The 23802-nt window shown below is 37.6% G+C and overlaps 2 protein-coding genes across 2 annotated transcripts in view; one reads left to right on the top strand and one right to left on the bottom strand.

Annotated features, from left to right (window-relative positions):
* The first annotated feature begins 270 nt into the window (after nt 1-270).
* LOC127021727 (choline dehydrogenase, mitochondrial-like) lies at nt 271-2449 on the top strand. The gene is made up of 3 exons (XM_050904928.1): nt 271-300; nt 1123-1225; nt 1804-2449. Exons 1-3 carry the CDS (start codon nt 286-288, stop codon nt 2220-2222), a joined length of 537 nt encoding a protein of 178 aa, XP_050760885.1. The 5' UTR covers nt 271-285; the 3' UTR covers nt 2223-2449.
* Nucleotides 2450-8365: 5916 nt separating this feature from the next.
* The window catches only part of CACNA1D (calcium voltage-gated channel subunit alpha1 D), a 200442-nt gene continuing 185005 nt past the window's right edge, over nt 8366-23802 (bottom strand). Inside the window, exons 42-49 of the mRNA XM_050904926.1 lie at nt 20493-20609; nt 18598-18965; nt 18261-18287; nt 17180-17329; nt 14749-14912; nt 10814-10935; nt 9714-10034; nt 8366-8694 (exon numbers count right to left, since the gene is read on the bottom strand). Of these exons, the coding sequence (XP_050760883.1) occupies nt 8401-8694; nt 9714-10034; nt 10814-10935; nt 14749-14912; nt 17180-17329; nt 18261-18287; nt 18598-18965; nt 20493-20609 (1563 nt within the window). The 3' untranslated portion in view covers nt 8366-8400. The remainder of the gene's footprint in view (nt 8695-9713; nt 10035-10813; nt 10936-14748; nt 14913-17179; nt 17330-18260; nt 18288-18597; nt 18966-20492; nt 20610-23802) is intronic.

Raw genomic sequence — 23802 nt, forward strand, 5'->3', positions numbered from 1 at the left:
GCTTAAATTACAAGCTGTTCATAATGGATTTGCTCTCCTTGCAATTGCCACTGTATATATAAATTATTCATACTAGTGAAACCAAAGGTTAAGAAGAATTGGATTTCTTGCTTTTCTGAGGTCTTTTAATAGCATTTCTCTCTCATTTACACTCTAGGTGAGGGAGCCACTGCCCACTTAGAATCTGGTGGTTTTATCCGAAGTGAACCAGGGGTTCCTCACCCCGACATTCAGTTCCACTTTCTCCCTTCTCAGGTGATTGATCATGGTCGGGTTGCTTCCACAATGGAAGCTTACCAGGTGAGTTGTTGAAGAGCATATTCCAGTGATGTTCTGTAGCAATTAGCAAGGAGGCTTAGGCTCTGTTATAAATATTGATAATTGGCTATATACTGAAAAATACTTTGTTCTGTATAATACAAAAGAGCTGGCTTAACCTCCTACATCGGGGAAAAAACATGAGCTTGTTATTTCATATTGCTACCAAAATTATGTTACTTTTTATCTCTGGGAAAGTAGGCAAGTATTGAACTGCTGTTTAAGTATTTGCACTACTGAAGTGCCATAGTGCTATCGATTAGGATACCATTGTGCTAGGTGCTGTACAAAACTAAAACAAGGTGTTCCCTGCTCCAGTGCAGTTTAGACACAGGTTTAAGCGAGAATGTATGAAGCCAGTCATTTATTCATTGGCACAAATCCAAGCCCCATTTTAGACTATGATCTTGATCCAAAAGTCTGTGCTAATGCTGGGGAACTGTCACTGAATATACATGTTTCTTCTTGCTAATCTCTTTTCTTCAGTGATGATAGTAATTTGGTCTGATTGCTGATTGTATTAGAATGCTCTGCTACTGCTAAATTGGAATGGCTGTATTTTAAATTAAAAGAACAGCTGTGAAGTTGATAAGACAGGTATATTCACTTCCTCTTATGGAATACCATATTTACAACAAATTTAGATAAAATGGAAAAATGTTCAATGGCACTTTCCATTATCTTCCTTTAACGTCTACATTTGCTTAACTTGTAAAAACTGTCCAAATTGCAAAAAAAAATTCATACTGAATTTGAAAATACGTCTGGTGGGATTGCATCATGAGTATAGCATGGGTGTTGCAGGTCCACGTGGGACCCATGAGGAGCACGAGTGTGGGCTGGCTAAAGCTGAAGAGTACAGACCCAAATGACCATCCTCTCATTGAGCCTAACTACATGTCAACAGGTAAACGCAGCCTCTCCTTGCTCTGATCTCAACTTATTTCCTGCCTGTTTCAGTAGCAGATTTTCATATCTACTCAACACCAGTTCAGAAGTGCTGGTTGGTGCATTGTTATTTATTTCTCATTTATAAAAGACAGTTAGTATCAAGAGAGGCCATTGTGCAAAGCACTGCATAAACCAAAAAGAATTCCCTGTTGGGGATGCAGTCAGGGTTCTTGGTGTTTGCTGCATTCATTTCATCCCCTCCTCTGCTTGTGCAGGAATGGATCTTGTTTGCTTCTTTGTGCTGAGACTAGTGTCCTTGGCTAGACAGTGGGTATAGCGAAATAAAGAGCAATTCTTCATAGCTCACCTATTCCCTTTTGGGATTGTGCCATGTAAGTGACAGTTTTGTTCACAGTGAATGTAAATATCTGTGACTTTGAAAAATATCCTATTTTATTATGGCTTTCAGCAGTAAGTGTGAGAGACTTTCCCTCCAGCCTTTTTTCTTTGATGCTATTCTTTTCTGTTATGCATTCCGTATGTATTACTAAATTAAGGGTGTACTTACAGTTTTCTTATTTTCTCTCCATACAGAAAGAGATATTTGGGAATTCCGCCAGTGTGTCAAGTTGACCAGAGAGATCTTTGCTCAGAAAGCTTTTGAAAAATTTCGTGGGCCTGAAATTCAACCAGGAAACCACATTCAGTCTGACAAAGAAATAGATGCTTTCATAAGGCAGAAGGCTGATAGTGCTTATCATCCTTCCTGCACCTGTAAAATGGGTCAGCTTTCAGACAGCACTGCTGTAGTTGATCCCCAAACAAAAGTAATCGGCGTTGAAAACTTGAGAGTAGTAGATGCTTCAATAATGCCCAGTGTTGTCAGTGGAAATCTGAATGCCCCAACTATTATGATAGCAGAGAAAGCTGCAGATATAATTAAGGGCCTTCCATCGCTTCAGGAGAAAAGTGTTCCTGTATATAAGCCCAAAACCTTGGACACACAGAGATAAACAAATGTTTTCATCCTTTCACGTCTTTTGCCACTTAGGCTTTCATCAGCATGTTGGTATCTCATACTGAACATGCCAACAAAATAAATACCATGCAAAACAACATATTGATTTGAACCATTCTCTTATATTAGACTACCTATTCCTTTTATTTAATCAGTTGGCTTAAGCTGCTTATTTTAGTTAAACATGACCTTTTGTGGTACAATTCAAATTTTTTGTTGAAGAGAAGCTATTTCTAAATGACAAGACAGTTGTGCACATAAGCCAGAAATACTGTGCAATTGCATGAGGAACAGAAGAGATTAATGTGTGCTATTTTGAAAATCATTATGGTATGCCTTGTTATTTAAGGGAAGGATTTTAACTGCTATGAGAGTGTTACCCAGGATAACAGCTAGTCAGTAATCCCCACATCCTGCAAAGAATGGTTAAGTAAATGTAAGCATTTATGCAATTTCATATTCACAGGCCAAAGTAGTTCGCATCAGAATTCATAGGAGAGAGAGGAACCTGCATGTGTTTGGAATTTGCCAAATGTGTTTTTTTATGAGAGGAATGCACAGTTTACAAATCCTCACTGAAAGTTAGACTTCACCATACTTAGCAGTCTTAACTGTATAGTATTCAGAAAGAAGACATACATTGTATTTATCAGAAACTTATTTTTCTAAAAAATGCAGAACAGGAGCTGATATTTATAAATATATACTGGAAAACTGGAATTTCTCCTTGCTTTTTTTGCAAGGAGCTTAGTAGAATTCAGTTCACAATTTAAGCTGATTTAGTTGTACCACTTTATCATTTAGCACAGTAAGAGGTCTGCACTTCCTATAACGTCCTGGTTTTTAAAAAAAAAACAAACAAACAAAAACAAACCTAAAGAAACTGAACTCATTGAATGAAATGAATCCATTTAATTGTTTGGATTTATTAAGTATTCCAAAATAACTTCTGACTAAGCAGCTGTTAAATTATAAAGTAAAAGCTTCTGTAGTCTAAGATTGCTCAGGACTTGTGGTAAACAGAATAAACTTTTTTTTGCAGAAAAAATGGAATTTTACACCATTTGAGCAGATAGTAAAAAAACTTGCTGACTCAGATGTTGGCTAGGGGGACAACTGCAGATGTTTAAGGCAGATACTTCTACCTGGTGCTGCTTGCTGTAAGGCAGTGGTTGGAAGCCCTGCTGCTAACTGAGGGAAAGGACTTAATTCATTAGAGTATCTGCATAAAGACAAACAAAATACTGAAGATGGAAGATGATAGCAGTGAACTCTGCTCCAAAAGGAGACAGGTAAACCCTTTCTATGTATGTGATGCATTCTTTTGGAATGAGGGGAAGAGCAAGAATATTTTAAGTCATAGGTGATTGATTAGCTGTGTTAATAAGACAATTCATCTGATGCAGCTGTGCAGTTGAGGAAAGCATGAACTGTGTATGGTGTACCTTTTTATGGCAAAGGATTTTTATTCAGCACCTGTGCTTTTGAGATTTTCATTTAAACGTATTCAGTAGGTATCTTAATGTCATTTAGAATACAAAGTATTAGGATACTCAGAGTAATATATACTGGTGAGACTTAGCACAGTCCTGTGCAGTTGAGAGGGGAAGCAATTTGGAAAGACAGAACACCGAAGTTCCTGCATTTGCAGATTTACACCATGAGTTTCCACTCTAGGCATGCAAGATGGGAATTGTTGTTATGCAACTGCAGAGGATTAACTAGCCCCTGTCTTACATAACTTATTACTGAACACGCACAGAGCTATCCTCTGCCATTATGTCAAGCTCTAAAAAGATGAGGCAATAGCAAGGTTAGATATACATGCCAAACTGCACGTGTGTCATGTTCAGGTACACATTGTTGCATTGTGCAATCAGATCATCGGGCATTTCTTCTGAAACATCATCATCTTTTCTTGCAGTTCTGAACATATACAGACACCTTGCAGATTCCTCCCCTTCTGAACACTTAAATATTTTCATTGCTGTGAACCGCAGTTGCTTTATTAATTTAGGCCTCACTGCTATAAGAATGTTGAGGCTCCTTCATGACATTCCTTTGATGCAGTGCTAAAGAAATGGCTCAGGTATTTGAAAGTTTTGTTGCCCTGGGGAAATCTTTAGGTAGCATCAAGCTACCATTAGTTTCTCCTGCGCTTTATCTGGTTGCTGATATTGAATTCCTGTTAAAATTGTTCTTACTTCTAGCAGAGTCAAGTCTGCTAAGGGATACTTAGAACAGGTACAAGATATTCTAACGTGCTCTGTGGAGCACTGGCAGTCTGCTAGCTAAAGTTAACCATCTTTTACACCTTATTGGATTGCAGAACACAGGCTGATAATTCCACAGTTTTACTTATTTAACAAAATAACACAGCGTCTAATTGAATGTTATTCCCAGTTCTACCCAGATATAAATTTTTCTATAAACACGCAGATGATACTACATGATGTATTCAAAAACAGTTAACTATAAAAGCTGTTTGATGTAAGAATTTGGAAGTTACTAGACCTGCCCGCACGGCTTGAACCAGCAACGGTACTGCGAGTGACAACACCAGCATTTCCATGGTAATAGCTTGCTGCAGATGCTTCAGACACAGTTGGAGGTCTCTGGCTGGGGACAATGAGATTAAGAAAGAAAAGTGACCAAAAATGTTTCTTTTGTACACGTATTTCAGTTCAAGTTGCTTTAGTATGAGAAGTGCTTTTAAAAGCAGCAGAAAATAGCAGTATTTGTAAAACTGCATTACATTTAATTTATGTAAGGCCACTCAAGGTTTTGTACACCAGAACTTTTGATATTTCTCCAGCTTAAAATCCAAGTGTCTGATTTCAATTAGTCTGCAACCAAATGAGGCAGCTATATAAACACTGGAAAACTGGAAAGTGGGCTTGGAACATGCATTTTCTATAAAATAAACACAGAAACATATGTTGAGGAATAATAAAAGCATTTATGAATTTTTTAAAAATTATAGTTAAAATGAAGTGTTATTGTGGAGAACACAAGCATATCTGATTACAGTATTATAATTTTTAGTGTCTATTCTTCTGTCATCCAAGCTCCAAAAAAAGACACTGTTCAAATATGAATATATTTTATATATTCACTTTTTCAGTGAATTTACTTCCCTGTAAAAGACTTAGTAATGTTTAATTCTTTACTAATATTTTCTGTCATTATATACATCTATAAACAAATCTGGAAACTCATGAAATATGCTTTAATTGTTGAGATAACTTCTAGGTTTTTTTGTATTGAGTAATTGCTATGATTGGCAGTATTTTAAGGGTGCTGATTGCCATGTAATTGTGCATATATTGATTACTTTTTTCCGTATACTTCTGCAATAAAATTGAACAGGTATTCTATGTATCTATATATATATGTTCTCCCTTAAACCATTAACTATATAGAACATGATTTGTAACTAAATTTCCTTCATTGTTTATTTTTGTAAGGACTGTTTTCTCATAAAATAGCATATCTGCCCTAAAGAGTCTCTCATCAGACTACTGAAAGCTAAGGACTGACCATACTAGCAAGAAAATACAGTGAAGTCAGCATATTGTTTTCTGTCTCCTTGGACAAATGATTAATTAAAAAAATTGTCATTCAGCTCAATCTGCCAAATTGATGTGCTATCAAAAGTCCACGCAGTTAAGTAACCCGGTCTGGGATTTTTTCCTCTTTTTTTTTTTTTTTTTTTCTTTTTTTTTTTTTTAATTAATGTTCAACTTCAATTGCCTTAAAGGTGGTTTTCAGAAGTGGGTATACCACAGTAGGGGGAACATTGAAAACAACTCATTGTTATTTCACAGTGATACCAGGTCCAGAAAGCTCTATTTTGGTCTCCTAAAGTATGTTTCTGTAAGCTGGGAAAGTGTAACAAAGGGACTACTGCTGGGTAACCTACCCCAGGGTTTCCTGGCAGACAGCATGAAAGACCTGTTTTGACATTTTAGGGGATTTTAGTCAGATTTTCCTAATTGTTTCCATAGATCTGTATCTAGGGGAGTAATAATCCCCTAGATAGCAGGGGAGTAATAGTACCCTTTTTCATATGAATACTCTAATCACTTTTTTTCTTTCTGGTTAACAGCAATCATTCATAACAGACTTGCACACTACAGTAGTGTAGACTGATGACTATTCCACACATTCCCTCCCATTCTTCAAACAGTGCAAACAGAATTTAACTTTTGGAGCTTCTTGCTGAAAAACTATTAGTAAAAGGAGTCTCAAATATAATAAAATTATTACACAGTTTTATTTTGAAGAACATTTTGCATTTTAATACAAAATGATGTAGGTCAAGAAATAATTTACAAACCTTTAAGTTCTTATCCTGGCATTTGAAATAAGAATGATTTCAGAGGAAGTCTGTAAGCTATTCATAGGAAACTCATTATGTACAAAATGTTTATTGACATGTTTTAAACATCACATTTGTAAAAATGTGAACTGGATTGCTATCTAGCATATGAACTACAGGTAAAACCTGATAAGATAACTTGTTACAACAAGTCATTGTTATCCAGTGCTAACAAAATAGACAGTAGCTTTCAGTGGTTTTTTTGATTTTTCCTCCAAGGTCATTTCAGCCTCAAAGTCATTTCAGGGTTTTACTGCATTATGAACAATATCTAAGCCCTCTCTTGATTGCATAAAAATAAATCTTTGAAATAGTACATGTAGAACAACAGAAAGGTAGAGGCAATAAAATTGTATACTTCTTATATCAAGGTTTTTGGTTCTGTGAAGCATCATTTTATCATATTTCTTTTCTTTCCAAGCAAAGCAGTACTGAAGTAAAGCATTTTCATTTACCCATGAAATATTTTCTGCCCAAGATGCTTTCTATCAAAGTAGGGTAGGCAGGTAATATACTTTGTCCAAACTAATTGTCTCATGACCAGTAATACCCTGGCATGAACTTGCCAATTTTTTAATGATTTTAATATTTATTTTTAGCACGGGATTAATACAAAAATAAAATTAGAGCTTATTTTTCAATCAAAAAAGTTAAAATAACTTTAAATCTTTTACCTTTCCAAGTATAAGACTGTAAATAGTCAACTGTGCATCCCTTACGCAGAGAGATTCATTTGACTCAATTATTTAAAAAAAAAAAAAAAAAAAATCTGTTCTGTTGCCAAGTTCAAACTTGACACTTTATCCCAAAAAGAGATTTACACTGAGAGGTGGCTCTATTTAAATATTTATGCTATAGATCTATATATTCCAAGTAAAAATACTTCTATCTAGAATTCTGTGGAGAGTTACAATAATTAGGGTCCATAAATATTGCTGCAGTTCAATTACGGTACAATAATTACAAAATATAGAACATCTCTTTACAAATACAAATCATTGTATATTACAATTAATTTACAATAATTTCTACTATATAATTTTTAGCAAACTATCTTATCTAATTCTACTATAACCTGGTTGCAAGTGCATTAGTAAGAATGCAATTATTCCAGTATATTTTGCCCTTAACGTGATAGTCATAAAACAGACTATCTGAATGATATTTTCCTATGTAAACTGGTGTTACATATGACAGATTATTCTTTATATAACTTCTTTTTCCAACGATCTCTAACAGGTAGAGCATGACAAACTGTAGTTTAGAAGAGCATTAAGAAAAGAAATCAGGAGGCAAGTTTGAAAACACTGTTAGAATGGATATGCAACGGGTAGCTGATATGCTATTGAGTACTGAGGTAATGACATTATTGGTTGTCATCACTCATCTCATGTTGCTATTTCCCACACAATTTTGTGCCGGACTTATACAGACATTTTCATTGACAAAATCCTGCTCTACTGTGAAGGACAGCAGCACAAGGTTGAAAGACAGGCAAGATATTACACCTCAGAATCCCGCTCTAGCCCTCAAAAAACTGATTGTCACAATCTGCTTGGTTTCAAAATAACCGTATTCCTACAGAGGAACTGAAGATTCTGTGGGAGGAGACTTGACGTACTGCAGCTCTGATCACATTTCGGCAACCTGGAGATAATAATTATTAGTTATGGCTTCCTTGAGGTGTGACATCACTTGTACAAAACTTGATTGGTTATTCACTCCAGCTAGTGCCTATCTTTAAACTATGAGGCACTTTTTCTGTTATTAGAATCATTTTCCTTGCTAAATACTATAAGCTTGTAATGCATATCATTTCATCAGCTAAGTCTTCTTCATATCGTCCCGTTTCTGGTTCTTCATCACTGTAGCCAGGACCAAAATCTTGAAGTTCATAATCTTGTCTGCTTAAAATGGGAAACATATCCCCATTGGTCCCATTGCTAATATTTCCATTGAGAAGATTACTTGCTGCGCTTTCCATCTCATCAATAGTCATGTCACATGCATCAGCAATCTCGTGCTTTGTAGCCGAAACAAATTTAGGGTCCTTTGCATACCTTCCTAGGCCTTCAGATATAAGTACCTGGCAGATGGAGGGGAGAGAATGAGATACAGGGTGGTATTACAGAAGAACAGACAGGTCGTAACAACATTTCTCATTTGTGGAAAATACTGGAAACTCCACGCTGAATCCCTACAGCAACCCGCAGCAAAACTGTACGTGTAAAGAACAATCAAATCAATGGCTCCGAACGACACTGTATCAGTTATGTGATAATCTAACTGATAATGCAATACATCTGACTTTTCTCTTTAGAAATCTGGGAGTAGTCTTTGAGAAACATCAATCATCAGGCTGATATACCACAGACAGCAGTTACTATATCTCAGATGGTGCAATTAGAACAATTGCCTGAAACACAGAAGTTTAGATACGTTCTCGGTACTTCAGAGTACATGGAAGAAAGATGCTGAAGTCCCATTTGCAAATAAAATGTAACAAAGTGTATTGTTTAGCTCATAGCAATGGAAAGGAAGTGATAGATGGAAGCAAGATCAGTAACTGATTCAGAAATGCTATATACTCTTTATCTTCAAATCTTTTTTAATATAAAAGGGAATTCTTAACATTCTTTAGTACACCTACAAATCAATCCTTGTAGTTGTTATTCACCTCTCTGCATTTAGTACACTGATTCATAGAGTTCTTGATCTTTTATTCAGATTACTGCAAAAATGGTGATGTATTTCTACAGAAACAGCAGAGAGAACAGGCACATGCATCATCTCTTCCCTATCAGCCATTGTGGAAGGACACTTCACAACCGATCCTCATCTAGAAAACATAAATTTCAAACCTCTTTGAGGTCCCTGCAGTTCTCTGACACACTAATGTTAAGATCTGGATTCAGTAGAAATCGTTTACTACATGACAACTATGAATAAGTTCCCCTCTCTTTACCTAAAAACAGTTTTGAGCTTTGAAACTGAAAATACCACCTTTTCAGAGAGAGAACGTGAACTGAATTATATGGTTTTTCAAGTTAACACAAAACTTGAACAGACACTCTTGGCTACTTCAGAGGTGTCTGTAATACTTACCGCTTCTACCAAACTGTCTGCACTCCTCTGTTTGTCACTATGTTTATGCCTGAAGTCATTAGGTACAGTTAAATTGGCTGGTGTAAATGTTCGGTAGGAAATATCAGGGTCATCTGTGTACCAAGAGCTCCTGTGCAAGGAAGGCAGGCTGCCATTCATATGCTCTGTAGATTCAGCCCTATCCACCTGGATCAGAGGTGTGTAATATGGAGTACGGTCCCTGTTGGGAGGGGTTGCAGGTGGGGTCGCCCAGGAACGTGTTGAACGACTTGGTGAATGTTTATGAGCTTTGCTGGAATCCAGCCCTGCAACAGCCATGACCTGGCAAGGGGAAGAATTTTAGAAGTTAGTGATTTCAAATGCTCAGTCATACTCGTTTCTCATTTCAGCAGTTAGTTCAAACCAATTGTTCACGCAGCAGCTACGCAAAGTTAATATTTTCTGACGTTTAATAGTCATGTAAAGGAGGAACAGGACTGAAATTGGTAAATTGACAGGGTAAAATGGTATTTTTTGTATTATTACTCGGATCACAAAATCTTGGTATTAGCATTAATAAAGAAAAATCATTGCTTATGCAACATATTAAGCAAAGCGAGCAAAGTGTAGAAACATTCCTTCTGTCCTGTAGGGACAGGCTAGGAAGCTGTCAGCATTTTCCAAGCATTCTGGATGGTGCCTCTAGGCAAGGGAAACTGCCATCTTCTCAGCCACGTCCGAGCTGGGCGTTGAGCCTCAGAAGATGGGTACGTTGTACTTGCAAATTCTCGCAAATGGAGCTGAGTAACTGCATAGGCAAAGATTAATAGACAGTTGCCATATTATGCAGTCCTGGTCAAAATTCCTTAGGGCATCCCGACCCTTTGTGGACACTTAAAGAGTCATAGGGGCAAACTACTCCTTTGCAATGTTTTGTAGAAGGTCGATGTTTGAGAAGCCTCATGTCTAGCAACTACAAGCCTACACTTGGCCTAGAAGTTGTGCACAGGCAACCTACATAATACACTAGTACTGTTTCAAACAACAATGGAACTCAGAAGTACAATATAGAAGCTGGAAAGCTGTGATTCATTATTAGTTAAATAAGATTTTGTGTTTACCTGCTGTTGCATTAAGTGAAGTGGTAAAGCAGTGCGATGGTGGAAATTAGGAGAGAGTGGTATGTCATCTTGACTACTTTGTCGGCGGAGGCATTCGAAGTTAAAGGAAGATCGTCTATTTGCTACAGGGAAGCCATAATTCATTAGGAAAATAAAACACTTTTCCTCAAGTCTATTATTTCCAGAATTCCAGTGTGAGTCAACTATCACACAAACAAGAACATATCCCCCAGCAAGAAATAAGTTGCGCTAACAGAAGCAAGCAGCTGGTTACAAGATAAAGGATAGATTCATCATATGAGCAAATGCAGTCCTAGGTAGAAACCATACGAGCAGCCTGACATGACAGAATTTGAAGCAGCTGTTTCACAAAGCAAGCTTGTGTTAGGCAGCAGACTGGTTCAGCCACTTAACTTCAGAGTTTTATGTAAACTGCTGTGAAGAGTTACAAAAAAGAGTTTCTTCTTTCTTCCCCATGGTTTTAAACTCTTCATTCTAATGAACCAGACTTCCCCAAGGAAATACCAAATCCCCAGTTCCTTGGAAGCAATGTGCAATATAAAAAACCATATCCGAGTCAACTTTGACTCATGTTGTCAATTCCTGATGTTTATTCTGTTACTTATGACAGTGATAAGCCATGGTCTCTGCTGTTATGTATGCTGTTATTACGCACGTAAATGCTAGAAAGGAAAAAGTAGAAATCTAAACTGGATCAAGATATTTGGCTGCTGTGGAAATGTTTCAGCTGGTCTTGGTGAAAGCCTGCAGAACAATGGGAGCAGCAGGTGGGTATCATTCCTCTGCGTTAGCTTCAGTGTGAAGAAAGCCTGGACGCCAGACAGCAGCTGGAATCCAGATATGTCCTCACAGCTGCGAGTATCATAGTGGAAAACTGGAAAGAGCCTGACTGTACAAAGCAATGATACAAAATTGTGCTCTCTTGAAACTTATTGGAACTATTCTTGGCATCTTTTTCTCCAACACCAAGGATTTTGTGAACAGAATTGAAGAGTGAAGTGCCATAGACTTAGGATTCCTCATAGTTATCACCAGACACTTAATGCTGGATACTAACAATCAAGGTTCCTTAAAGAGCCATTGGACTAAAACAGGCACCTCCAGGAGGTGATTCAGTCCACTTAATGCAAACTTGGTGTCTCTTTCCATTGTTTCTACGGTAAATCCAAATACAGGAATGTAAGCCTTAGCTCCTGGTCCTAACAAATACTAAATGTCCCAATACCAAAATGAATAAAAAGCAAACCAAAAAGTCCCCTCATCCAAAACGAGACACTTCTTTGCACATGCTTCTCCCCAGGAAAGAGTCTGAAATAACATCTTAATCGTTTCTCAGTACAATTCTGGAAGTTGCTCAAATACTGTGGTGATGAGTGTGGTATAAAAACCTCTAGAAAGCTTGACACAGAGCTCAAGTTACTAACTACAGTACTCAGCCAAGGCACTGTATGTTACATTAACTTGGACTGAATCCAGATGCTAGCAGAAACTTTAGTGCAATGTTGCAGGTTCTTTTTTCTTTTTTTTTCTTTACGTGAGAATATCAAGGCTTCCTCCCCAGGCCAAACAGCACATACACTAGTTACAAATAATAGGTTTGAGTTTCTTTTAAAATCTGCTGAGATACCAAGCCTCTAAAATCTCTCAGCTGTGTTCCTGAACATTAAATAACTGGTCATGACAAGAGGCCTGACTGTGCTCTTGTGATACTATACTGGTGTAAGTCACAGGACTTCCGACATTACCCTTCCGCAACTTAGATCAGAACTAGGTCCTCTTGTCCTAGGATATCAAATACGCTCTTATCCAGTACATTTATCTAGTCTCTCGTATGTGAGATAAAAAGTGTAAGCTTCCTGTAAAGAAACGTCTGCTTAACACTGTCATCAAAACTTTACCAGAAAAGTTAAATGGATCCCAAAGGCTGCAGTCACAGGAAGCCTTCAACCTTCCCCTCACAACACTTCCATGGAAAGACCCCAGAGGAGTTTTATAAGAAAGTTGCTCTCCTGCAATGTATGGAATGGATATACAAAGCATCCATCTATTTCTTTGGCTTAAAATTCCTCTGCTGTCAGAAAAGCTTGTAGAAAGATGTACAGGAGTCTCCTTTCACAGTCTCCCCTTTGTCTGATGTCTTTTCCTTCTGCTACGGGCAGAGAGCTAGCAGCTTTCCGTACACTTCACTATCATTCATCTGAGTTATTTACTCTCTATAGTGCAAGACTCACATTCTTTCTGCTTTTTCCATCTGTGCCCCTCAAGGTCAGAAAGCCAAATAGCAGAGAGCATTACTAGTCTTGTCGTAAGGAGCTCGGTGCCAAAAGTGAGGATCCAGCACTGGCAGTATCGCTGAAGAATGTTGCCTTTATTATATAATAATATATTTTGCTGCTGCCCTTTACTACAGCTTTCTCTAGCTTTAAACAGTCTGAGACTGTACCTCAGATGTTGTATAATAATGATCCCACTACACTTGTCTCTGAAACACTTTTCTTTTTTAAATCTATACCTGCACTTTCTTTAGGGTGCCTGAGACAGGAAAGGACTGAAACCCATTTTCCTACCCACGGGGTCCTTACAGTCATACTTCCACGGATAAATGAACTGTGCCTCTGGCTGCTAGCATCATCAGAATGAAAGACAACTCTGGTTCTCCTAGAAAGCCAATCCACCTTGTAGCAGACAAAACATGGAGACTCTTCTAGAAACGATCCTGCATTGTCTTGTCTGTGTGGCACTGGTTAGACAGCGTCATCCAAAGACACATGTAACAGACCTGGCTGTGCTGACCACACTATGCGTCAGAGTACTCTTAGGGACGCTATGGGGCTGCATGGAGCTGAGCGTTGTTTCTTGTGCACCAACAAGGAAGAGCCTTAGAAAGAGGTTTATTTTGCACTTCTCAACCCCAAGTGCTCCCTCTCTGTGAAGCGTCAGAGGTCAAAGACCAAAATCCAAGAGAAGTTGAGTTTGTGCCTAGTTTCACCAGAGGATTAGCATTGCTAATCTCTGCAGTATGGCCTGGAACATACAAAAACAAAATTACAAGATAAGAAGCATGAGAGCTTTTAGAAATGCTAAATGTTTTTAGATAAAACAATTTTGTGCTTGAGATAAGGAGAAACCAAGGGAAAGACCTAAGGAGGAGAATAAATGACAATTAAAGAAACAGGTAAAAAAAATCAGTTGACAACACTAATTCAATCTATAAATTGAAACATTTTCTCCCACTTTTATTTTTCACATGGACTTGAGAAACTCACGTTAAAAAGCTAAAGGCACTTCAAAAGTAAGGGGAAAAAAAACCAAACCAAAACCAAAGCACCACTAAGCTCACTCCTGGTTCTCTTTTCCCTGCAAATTATCCTACTTCAGTCTCTAGTGTTCACTGAAACAGTACGAGGTAAAGATGCAAATGGAACTGATTACAATGTCATTAAGCAGCACGACTGTTAAGAGACAGGGGGAGTGCCAGCAGGTGAGTCACTAGAGAGACAACGGCACTGACTCACGGCACCACTGCGCATCTGTAGGTGTGAATAAAGGGTACACGGACTGAAACCCTCTGATCAAAGTTTCAAAGCAAACTACTGCTGCATTCTACCTTGCTCTTTCTTCATTTATCAAATCAAGTTAAAACTGGCAATTAAATTTGTTATTTTTATATTATTGGATGAGTGAGGCAAGAGATACTAGAAAGACTGATTTGTAAGATAGGATCCATAGATTCTCCAAGCAATGTCTCAGGATGGATAGACATTTCTGCCATACACAATAATCCACTAGCAACAGTAATCAAGAAATGTCATGTTTGAAATCCAAGTTAAAAAGAAGCCTTTTTAAACTGGAACATGTCTGAATGCATTTAAATAATTCTGGATTTGCAAACAAATTGTTCTTAATGTACTTACGTGTTGGTGTTGGAGGTAGCAGCCGTCTCCGAGGAGATCTTTTTGTATCGTAACAGATCTGTGAATCATCTTCCTCAAAAAACCCATGTGGGTGATGGTAACCTTTTGGTCTCTCAAAATCTGAGTCATGGCAGTGATACCTACAGTGGTAATCATATATATGCCTGCATTTAAAACACAATAACAAAAATGTTATTTCAGTCAGTTTCTGTAAATTGATCTATTAGATTTCTTCTAGAAGATTTTAAAATCTACTCTTTCTCCAACAACATAACCAAACATTACATTATATACTTACACGACTCAATTTTAAAATCCAGTTTCTGTATGCAAACTGATTTTGAGATAGCGAGCGTACACTTTTGTACTAGTATAGTTACATAGTAAGTTCTCAGGTGAAATTTTTATCAAATTATATTTTCAATGAAGTTATTCTTACCAGTACAGGCTAAAACGTAGGACCTCAGTTGTACATTGCTAAAAAAAAAATAATAAAAATACTCTGTCCTACTGCCATGCTCTCTTGTGAACCCTGGGTGAAGTGTGGAGCACAGAAACTCAGAGAACAGAATTAAGCTTTTTATATTCTGGATACTTGTCTTGTCAAAAATCAAATCTTGGAAGGGTGTTATTTGACTGTAATTATCATATCAAAAAATTAAGTGACCTGAGAATTCTGTAAAATTTAGCTTTCATGGAAATCTTCGCTTTTATGCAAACCCAGAAGCTGCAGATTAGGGTGCCAGTCTTGCCAGAATCCAGATGGCAAAGACAGTCAGCAGAGGAGGAGGAGGAGGAGGAGAATTAAGCATGTCTGGCACTTGTGCATATGCACTTATGGATCTAAGAAAAAATGGCAATAAATTCCTCTACTTCTGGGCTGGACTTCAAAATAAAAATTTATTGACAGAAGTGGAGGATATTTTTGAGAAGTTACTGAATTTATTCTGCAGAAGGGAAACATAGATATTGTAAGGAAGATGAACATCATCTACTTAAGATCTTGTAAATGCATATGTCCTTCTAAGCCATAATGAGAAGGTGAATATTATGGAATTAAAAAAATCACAAGATATTTGGGAAAAAGGTGCATTTAATTTTTTTTTTTTTTAAATAGGAAGCCTTTCAGTATTACCAAATACAGGTTCTGTTCCATGACAAGTTGATACTCAGAAAACACTGGAACGGTCTCACATTTTAAAGACTAAATCAGGAATATCAGGACTTCCTCCCAAAGTAGCACCCACTCATTGCCTGAACAACTGGAAACCTATTATTTACGTCCAGGAGCGGTCCCAGTGCAGAGTTAGGACCTGCCCTGTTGCTGGAGCCATCGCTGCCTGAAGCCGACGGCGCAGTGCTCAAATCAAACTAACTTGGTAACGCTCAGAGCCGAACTAACGTGGGAGCCACTGTTCTAAAGTTAGAAAAACCCACCCCAGTCCAATTCTGAGGAAACTGTGTGAAATAAAGTTGCAGATAAAAGCTTAAGTTTACCAAAATTAAATCAAGGCCTTTTCTTCTTAAATCTGAAATTAAGATAGTGAATGCAAAGCTCGCGGGAGTTAAATACACAGGATCAGGCACGAGTTGTTAAAAAACACTATCGGACAGAAATACTATAATTAACTAGGATACTATTCCAAGTTTTGGCTGGAGAAAACAGAAAAGAGTGAGAAAACTGGGAGGATCCAGGTTACAAAACTACAACTCAGCAATTACAGCAAGGAGCCTCAGATTAATACAAATTTGGACATTATGCAGTAATACAAATTTGTAAGAAATGCTAGTTGTTGACTAAAATTCAATTGATGGCATTTCCATAAAGCTTATGAATAAACCTTAAAAGCCATCTATTCCAAACATATAAAGGCCAGGAAGAGTATGACAGTGTGAAGTGTTTGTACTAAGGAGATAAAAAATGCTGCCAAGAGAGGGATTATTAATAAAGAGGTATAATGAGAATTTTCAAAAGGAAGTCATCCAATCCTTTATGGGTCCAGCTAGTACTACCTTGTGATCTCAGTCCATAGTTTACCAGTTTCACCTTTCTTTTTAAGTTAAATTAAAAGAAGAAAACTATTTCCAAAGGTTCCTCTCTCTGAGCTTGATCCTTCTTCCATTGTACGTGAAATTTTATTTACAAATGAAACGCTTCTTTGGTTATGCGCTGTCTCGTTTATACTCAGTTCAAAAGAACTTTGTGCTTTCCTTTGAATTTGGTACAGAGGTTCTGCTGGAGTCAGCAGATGATGCCAAATACGAAAGATCTTTGGTACACACACTATTCCTAGTCACCATTTCATTTGCCAGCAGTGGCGGAGTATTAACTTGATTAGAGAATTTTCAGTGTAAGCGTGCGTGGTGAAGCCTTTACAGATATGTACCTAATTTATTGAAATGTTTTTCCCAGTTTAACAAATATCCTCACCTGCTTCCTGATAACATACTGTCTTCCTCATAATATTCTTCTCCACTAAAATATTCCTGCTCTCCCAAATAATGATCATCATTGCAATAGTCTTGAACTTCACGTTCTTCACGGCAAATAGTAGGTCGACGCCCATCACCAGAGTCAGATCTGTAAGTAGCAAACAAACACTTATTTCTTTTTATATTTTACTTACATAAATTACATATTGTATATTTTATACACAGTTCTTTTAATGTGCTTCCAAGAAAAAAAAAAAAAGACAAGCATTAACAACTCTCCCGTTGTCAGGATGTGGTGTTATAGTAAATTGCGTAGAACTACAGTTCAGAACATGACTATTTTATCTGTTCCTCAACGATGACCTCCCTTTATTTCCATCCCCATTAAAATAATTAATATGGGGATGCTCAGTAAAGTCAAATACATTTAAGACATTTTTACAAAATATAAATTCAGAGTACTTTGAAGAAACACAGCCTCTCTCAAATGACTGAAGTTTGCCAAATGGCTAAAATATTAAGGAGCACTCACTGAGGTATTCCAAGAAAAATCGGAAACAGATGTGTAAATCTAGACATTAAAAACTAGCACTGAATACAGTTAGCAATGCACTTCAAATAACACAATATATCCTACTTTTAAAAGTTGTCTTAGAAAATATTCAGACATAAGACCAGGAAAGATTTTGGGTCCCCTATAAATGGAACTGTACACATTAATATTTATCAAAGCTAAAGCCAGTGGTTTTCCCAGTCTTTGCAAGTCAATTTTAAACACAGGCTACCATGAGGTGTGATCTTATGTCTGCTGAAAACTGCACAAACCTGCCTGGACTTTTAAAAAGGGCTTGAATAATTTTAAACTTTACCAGAAGTTGATCCTTTTAGAACAGGCAGTGGAAAATTTGACTTAGAAATCGTCTCTTAAGTTATTCAGCATATGCATTGTCATACAGTTAATTTTGAAAATTGTACTGCTTTAAAAAAAAAAAAAAAAAAAAGAGAAGAAAGGGGAAAAGGAGAGGGGGAAAAGAAACTACTTTGTCCTCTTCAATTATGCCAGAACAACATCAACTCACCTAATATATGTTTCATAGTAGCGGGTTCTATCCAGGTAAGGCATGAAAATGAGAAAGATATTTTAAAATCAGGTAGTTCAGAGAAATTCATTGGTGATTACAGTGTCTGTGCTGTGACTAATAATTTCACTTTAAAGAAAACTACTACTTTCAAACCTTATTAAAATTAAATACATTTCCCATACATCAGAGCTGTATTTTAAATATGCTTCATACATCAGTAGGCAACTGAAATGAAGCTAAATATATGAATTAGTTTCACGTAGCATAAGTTTTCCTATAGCGTATTTATAATATACAAATTTATTTAAAAGCAAATACATATTTGTAAGTTTACCTCCTACTGCTCGGCCTTCTACGCTTCTCATGATCAGTTCTGGAGTACGAATGGTAACCGTTTTCAGATCTATGCTCATGATTTCCAAAATTTGCGTGTTTTCCATGAACAACTTTGGACACATTGGCATTATTGAGATTGGCATTTGTTGAGTTTGGAACTTGCTTTCCTACCGAGTTGTGATTATGATGATTGTGGTATACAGAATTTCCTGCCTGAGGATATATATTTTTCTCAGTATCACTCGCAGATGGAATTGAAGGCCGCTGAACATGTAAGGGACGGTGTGTGGTGTTGATCTGTTGAAATGAATCTCGTCTGTCACTGCTAATATGGTTTATATGGTTGCCAAAGAGGGCACCATTCCTCTGTTTTAGGGGAAGAGAAAGAAAAAATTGCATCAGATACCTTAACAGAACATACTTTTGACAGTGATAACTTACTTTTCTCTCCTACATGCATACAAAAGTAGCAATTCAATTAATCTGTGATTTTTCTTTCTGATTTTGTGATGCTTCAGATGGGATCTCCTGAAGTGACAGAGATGTGATTGTGATAATGACAATACTTGTATTTCGGAGTCAAATCAACATTATGCTGTGATCACTATTCTTTTTCCATACAACTAAATGTGACATCCAGCTTTCTCCACATTTTATTATGCAAGAGAAATCTAGATTCCCCATACATGAACATGCACCAACTTCCTCAGAAAGGGACGGATCTGCTTAATTTTTGCGAACACTTTGGTGGAATTCTCTCCTATTCTCCCAGAGCATCGGTTCGCAACAGGCGTCACTCAGACAGGATGGAGTGCCATGCAACAGCTTGCAAGCATATCTCAAGTAGGTAACATTAAGCTTCAGTGCTTCCATTCTTTCTTCTTGCAGAGGTACAAGAAAGAGTAGTAACTCTTTATCAGCCCTGAGAGTGTAATGGATGGTGAAAGAGAGAATGAAGTGCCAAGTCATGACTATGACATGCAGCTCTCTTTTACATCTGACCCAGATTATGTAGCCTCCCTGTCTAGCCAGGTGTGGGTCTTGGATGACAGCAGTCTGTCTTGAAGCTCAATCTAGGGAAGACAGGAGGTAATGACGGTTGGCAGAGAAACGCATCTACCGACGGCAGCTGCGGCACTGTCTCCAGCGCCACATCCTCCTTTTTTGCGAAGGACGATAGCAAGCTATGGGGCTTCTGACACAATTACTGCAGAAGCATGCTTTTACATCTGCTGCTTCTGAAATGCTTGTGAAACATTAAGTTTTCTTGCTGGCTGACAAACGGTTTGCAGATCGCTCCTGATTATAACACCAACTTTACATGTTCACCATTCGACTGAATATCTATAGCGTAAAAGGGGAAAACTAATCTTTTTTTCTGATTGATTCTTATTGATATCCCTCACAGGGAACTGGAAACGGCACCTATATTTAGTTGACTTCTGTGTAATTCCAGGCATTCATTTTAAAACACGCAGGTCTCTGTCTGTTGTGGTTTGGCTGCATAGAATTTCATTCTCTTCTTCCTATCTACCGCTGCAGAAGTTAAGATACTTCCAGTTTAACCCTTGCTGCTATCAAAATTTGAGGTGGCAAGGTTCATACCTTTTCTTAGGATTTGCTTAAGAAAAAAATGAGAATTAATGAGGAAGAATTAGGGGCAGGAGAATCACCCTGCAGGAACTGCTTCCTAAATTTATGATGAGATGCAAGTGTCCTGGTCATACCATTTTTATAGATATATATAAAATATACTTATTTATAAAATATTTATATTGTGCTGATTTGAGGGGGTTTGAAACAATTATTATTATTGCATATTCAGGGATAAGCTCATTCTTCAATCTTATATTATATGACAAAACAATTCACGTAGCTGTGTTCTGACATTACTTTATAAACATCTTCCTCCTCCTCTGGATTGTTTTCCTCTGGTTCATCATCTTGCAAGTCACAGGATATAGCTCGGCGTATTTCGGGGCCAATATCATGAAGTGTCCTTAGTCCTGCCTAAATCAATGACAATATCATAATACATTAGGAATGCAAATTCTTTTTCATTCTTTAATTACAGGCGTGTAAATTTATTTTAAAGGACAGTTAACAAGTTTTTGTATCCTGACATCCACAGAGGATGCATCCTACTATATGTCTCTCTACTGTTATTAATAAAAGGCTTACACTCCAGTACAACCCTGTTGAGGTGATCATGTCTTTATTATCACAGCGTAGATCCTGACTAAAAGACCACTGATGTTTATGGAATCCTATGGAAATAAAATTCATCTTATAATAAAGCATAAGTAATCAGCAAGAACTATAATAAAATGCATTTCAATGAGATGTATGTTTAATGTTAAGAACATGTTTGCAGCCTGTGTCCACAAAGGAAACACAAGGAGATCTTTGCTACAGCGACAGCAGTTTTAGCAGAGCTCAGATGGAAAAGAAAGCAGTGAAATAATTCCAGTTCATCTCCACTGCACTGTGATATGCAGATATTTGATTTAAAGCTTTAGTTTAGGACAGAAAACCATCTAGCTACAGTAGGACGGACCTCAGCATATATCCGTTCATATTCCTCTCAAGCCCGCTACCACAAGCAACCTTTAGGAAAAGGAATAGTGCTGAAACTGCCAAGGACAGACCTGCACATTAGAGAGGAAACAGACATCATACTCAGGGCCAAGAATTCAGTGCTTTTGTATAGGCCCACCTTACTTCAAAAAGGAGATATTTTTCCTGTTTTAACTCTGGCTGTCAAGGTCCGAAGCAAGAAACGTAATCTTGTTCTTCCCGACTTCTTTTAATCTCCTCAGGTTCAGAAGAAATCAAAGATTTGTTTGTTTAGCCCTTTACTAACACTACACTGATGCTACTAAAAAGCATGCATAGCTCTCGGCTCAATTCTTGATTATGATCTAAAAGCCCAATTTATTATTTTTCTGCATTTTTTGATGCAGATGTGAGGGCTGTACATCAGAGCTGTACTTCTATGGCATGACACTGACAGTGCCTGTTACTTGCCCTGCAGTGGCACAAAGATGTGTAGAGAATTTTGTGCGTTTCAGAGCTCCACACGGAGCTGAAGGACCTTGGAGGGCACCAAACGTAGCCTGGTCCCATTCATGCTGCCTATCACACACGTTCCCTGGAGTCCACCACTGCATCGCAGTCAGGTTTCAGCTCAAAACGGAAATAGCTGCTTTGCTGGGGAGCAAAATGGCATTTATGCAGTGTGGGCAATCAGAACCTGGAAAGGGATGAACCAAAAAGCTTTGTATCTAACAGTGTAGCTTGCTATAGGATCCTCTTCAGGTTTCACTCATACCAGTATCTCACTTCCCGAAAGCAGCGCTTGACTGATCGTATTAGCTACATATATTTGGCAATTACATCTTCTTCCTCAGGGATGAACTTTGAGAATTATGCTATAATTGAACAAGGCTCTAAAAGTCATTTACTAGTGAGTTAATATACTATATACATTTCATGAATACATTGTGCTTTCTCCCACTTCTTATGCTAATTACATAGTCAAGACCTTAGCAAGGCTGCTAATGTCATCATTTGTAAGGTGCTAAAGGAAAGTAAAATTAACCCTTTAAGGTACAGATTTTGAAGTAGAAGACCAAACGCTTCTATTTATTTAGCAGAGGGAAAGGCACTATTTATTTAGCAGAGGATTACTATTATATTTTGGTTATTCAATCATTAGCAAGAATAGTCACTTGCATTTCACGCTCGCTACCTGCTTATTTAAGAGCAAAGAAAACTAAAAAGAACAAAAACCCTCAAAGCCACACTGACACTTTAACATAAAAATAAACCGAGGTTACTATGAACAGAATACAATGCAAGAACTACTAACATAAGACAACAAGCATGCAGGAAAATAGCTGAATAGACCTACGCTATAGCAGTGAACATGAGAGACATAGGAGTCAAGTCTCGATTCCCCAGCGTTATTCATCTTCATAGAGCCCATCTTCTAACGCCGAAGCTGAGGGCACTGCTCTACAACTACCCAAAAGCTCCGTGCTTTCAGTCACACCCAGACTCCCTTCAAGCTAAGCCTTTCTGTGAGCACAACATGAACACGGGAGCAGTGTTATATATTTTAACCCTGACAAAAACTACTAGCTTCTATTCCTGTCTGCCAAATTGTGACAAAGTCCCACAAGTGTATGCCTAAAAGCTGAGAAAAGCCATGTGTTTGGCAGCAACATATGGAATAGTAATTTAATTTTGATTACATTTCCAACTGCCTTCTGGTTTACTTCTTGGTGAATTACTCCTCCTTTACTCAAGAGAAAGCAGGCAGCTTTTATCATCTCCTCTCTCTTCAGTAATACTCATTTTCATGTAACAGACCTCTTGCAATGACACAGTCAACAGCGGAAGACTAAAACCTGGATCACTGTATGTAAAAGTATATGTTAGTTAAACTAAACCGATCAGCTTTATTCACTCACAGCCAGTACTGAAGGCACAGGTTCTACAAGCAACATCTGCCTGCAGAATTAAATATTCCTCAGTTCATTTGCTCTAACAGAACTACCTACAACAATTTTGTGAACTCCATCATTACAATGACTACTCCCATGTACTGTCTCATTTTACCTGGTGTAATCTAACAGTATTCTAAGTAACCTAAGAACAATTTTTATGACAGGAGAGCACCACATAGTGAGACAAATTCTCACGCTGAGCTCTTACTGATAAGACAATCCTTCATTAGATCAGTCAGCTACCGCTCAAGTGGGGCTGATGTAGAAATGCAGGAATTGGCACTTATATGTCAGTAGGAAACTCCCTTCTCTGAACCACACTTAAATGTCTTCTGAGAAGATCGTAGAGGTAGCATGGACTGAGAAAACATTTAGCTTTACCTTGAAGCACTTCAGAACCAAACCAAAGATCTCTTAAATAAAAGAACACACACAAAAATCAAACCAACCTTCTCCCCACCTCTCCATTAGTTTACAGGGAAGAAGGGTCCTTCTGATACACGTTTCCCTGTATAACGTTGCCCATTTTATTCTACCCAGCAAGAACCCTAGAGACATTATAACGCACAAGAGGGCAATGGGAGTACACGTTGCCCTCCATTTGTGAGGTTCTAAAAACTGCTACATTTAAATTTGAGATAATTTCTTCTCTTAGAAAAAAACCCGAGCAGATGGGACTTTTCAAAAAGACA

The sequence above is a fragment of the Gymnogyps californianus genome, chromosome 13 (assembly GCF_018139145.2).
Source record: "Gymnogyps californianus isolate 813 chromosome 13, ASM1813914v2, whole genome shotgun sequence".
NCBI classification, from domain to species: domain Eukaryota; kingdom Metazoa; phylum Chordata; class Aves; order Accipitriformes; family Cathartidae; genus Gymnogyps; species Gymnogyps californianus.

Coding starts and splice junctions, on each gene's coding strand:
- LOC127021727 (XM_050904928.1), top strand. Junction 1,226..1,803: donor GCCTAACTACATGTCAACAG/GTAAACGCAGCC, acceptor CTCTCCATACAG/AAAGAGATATTTGGGAATTC.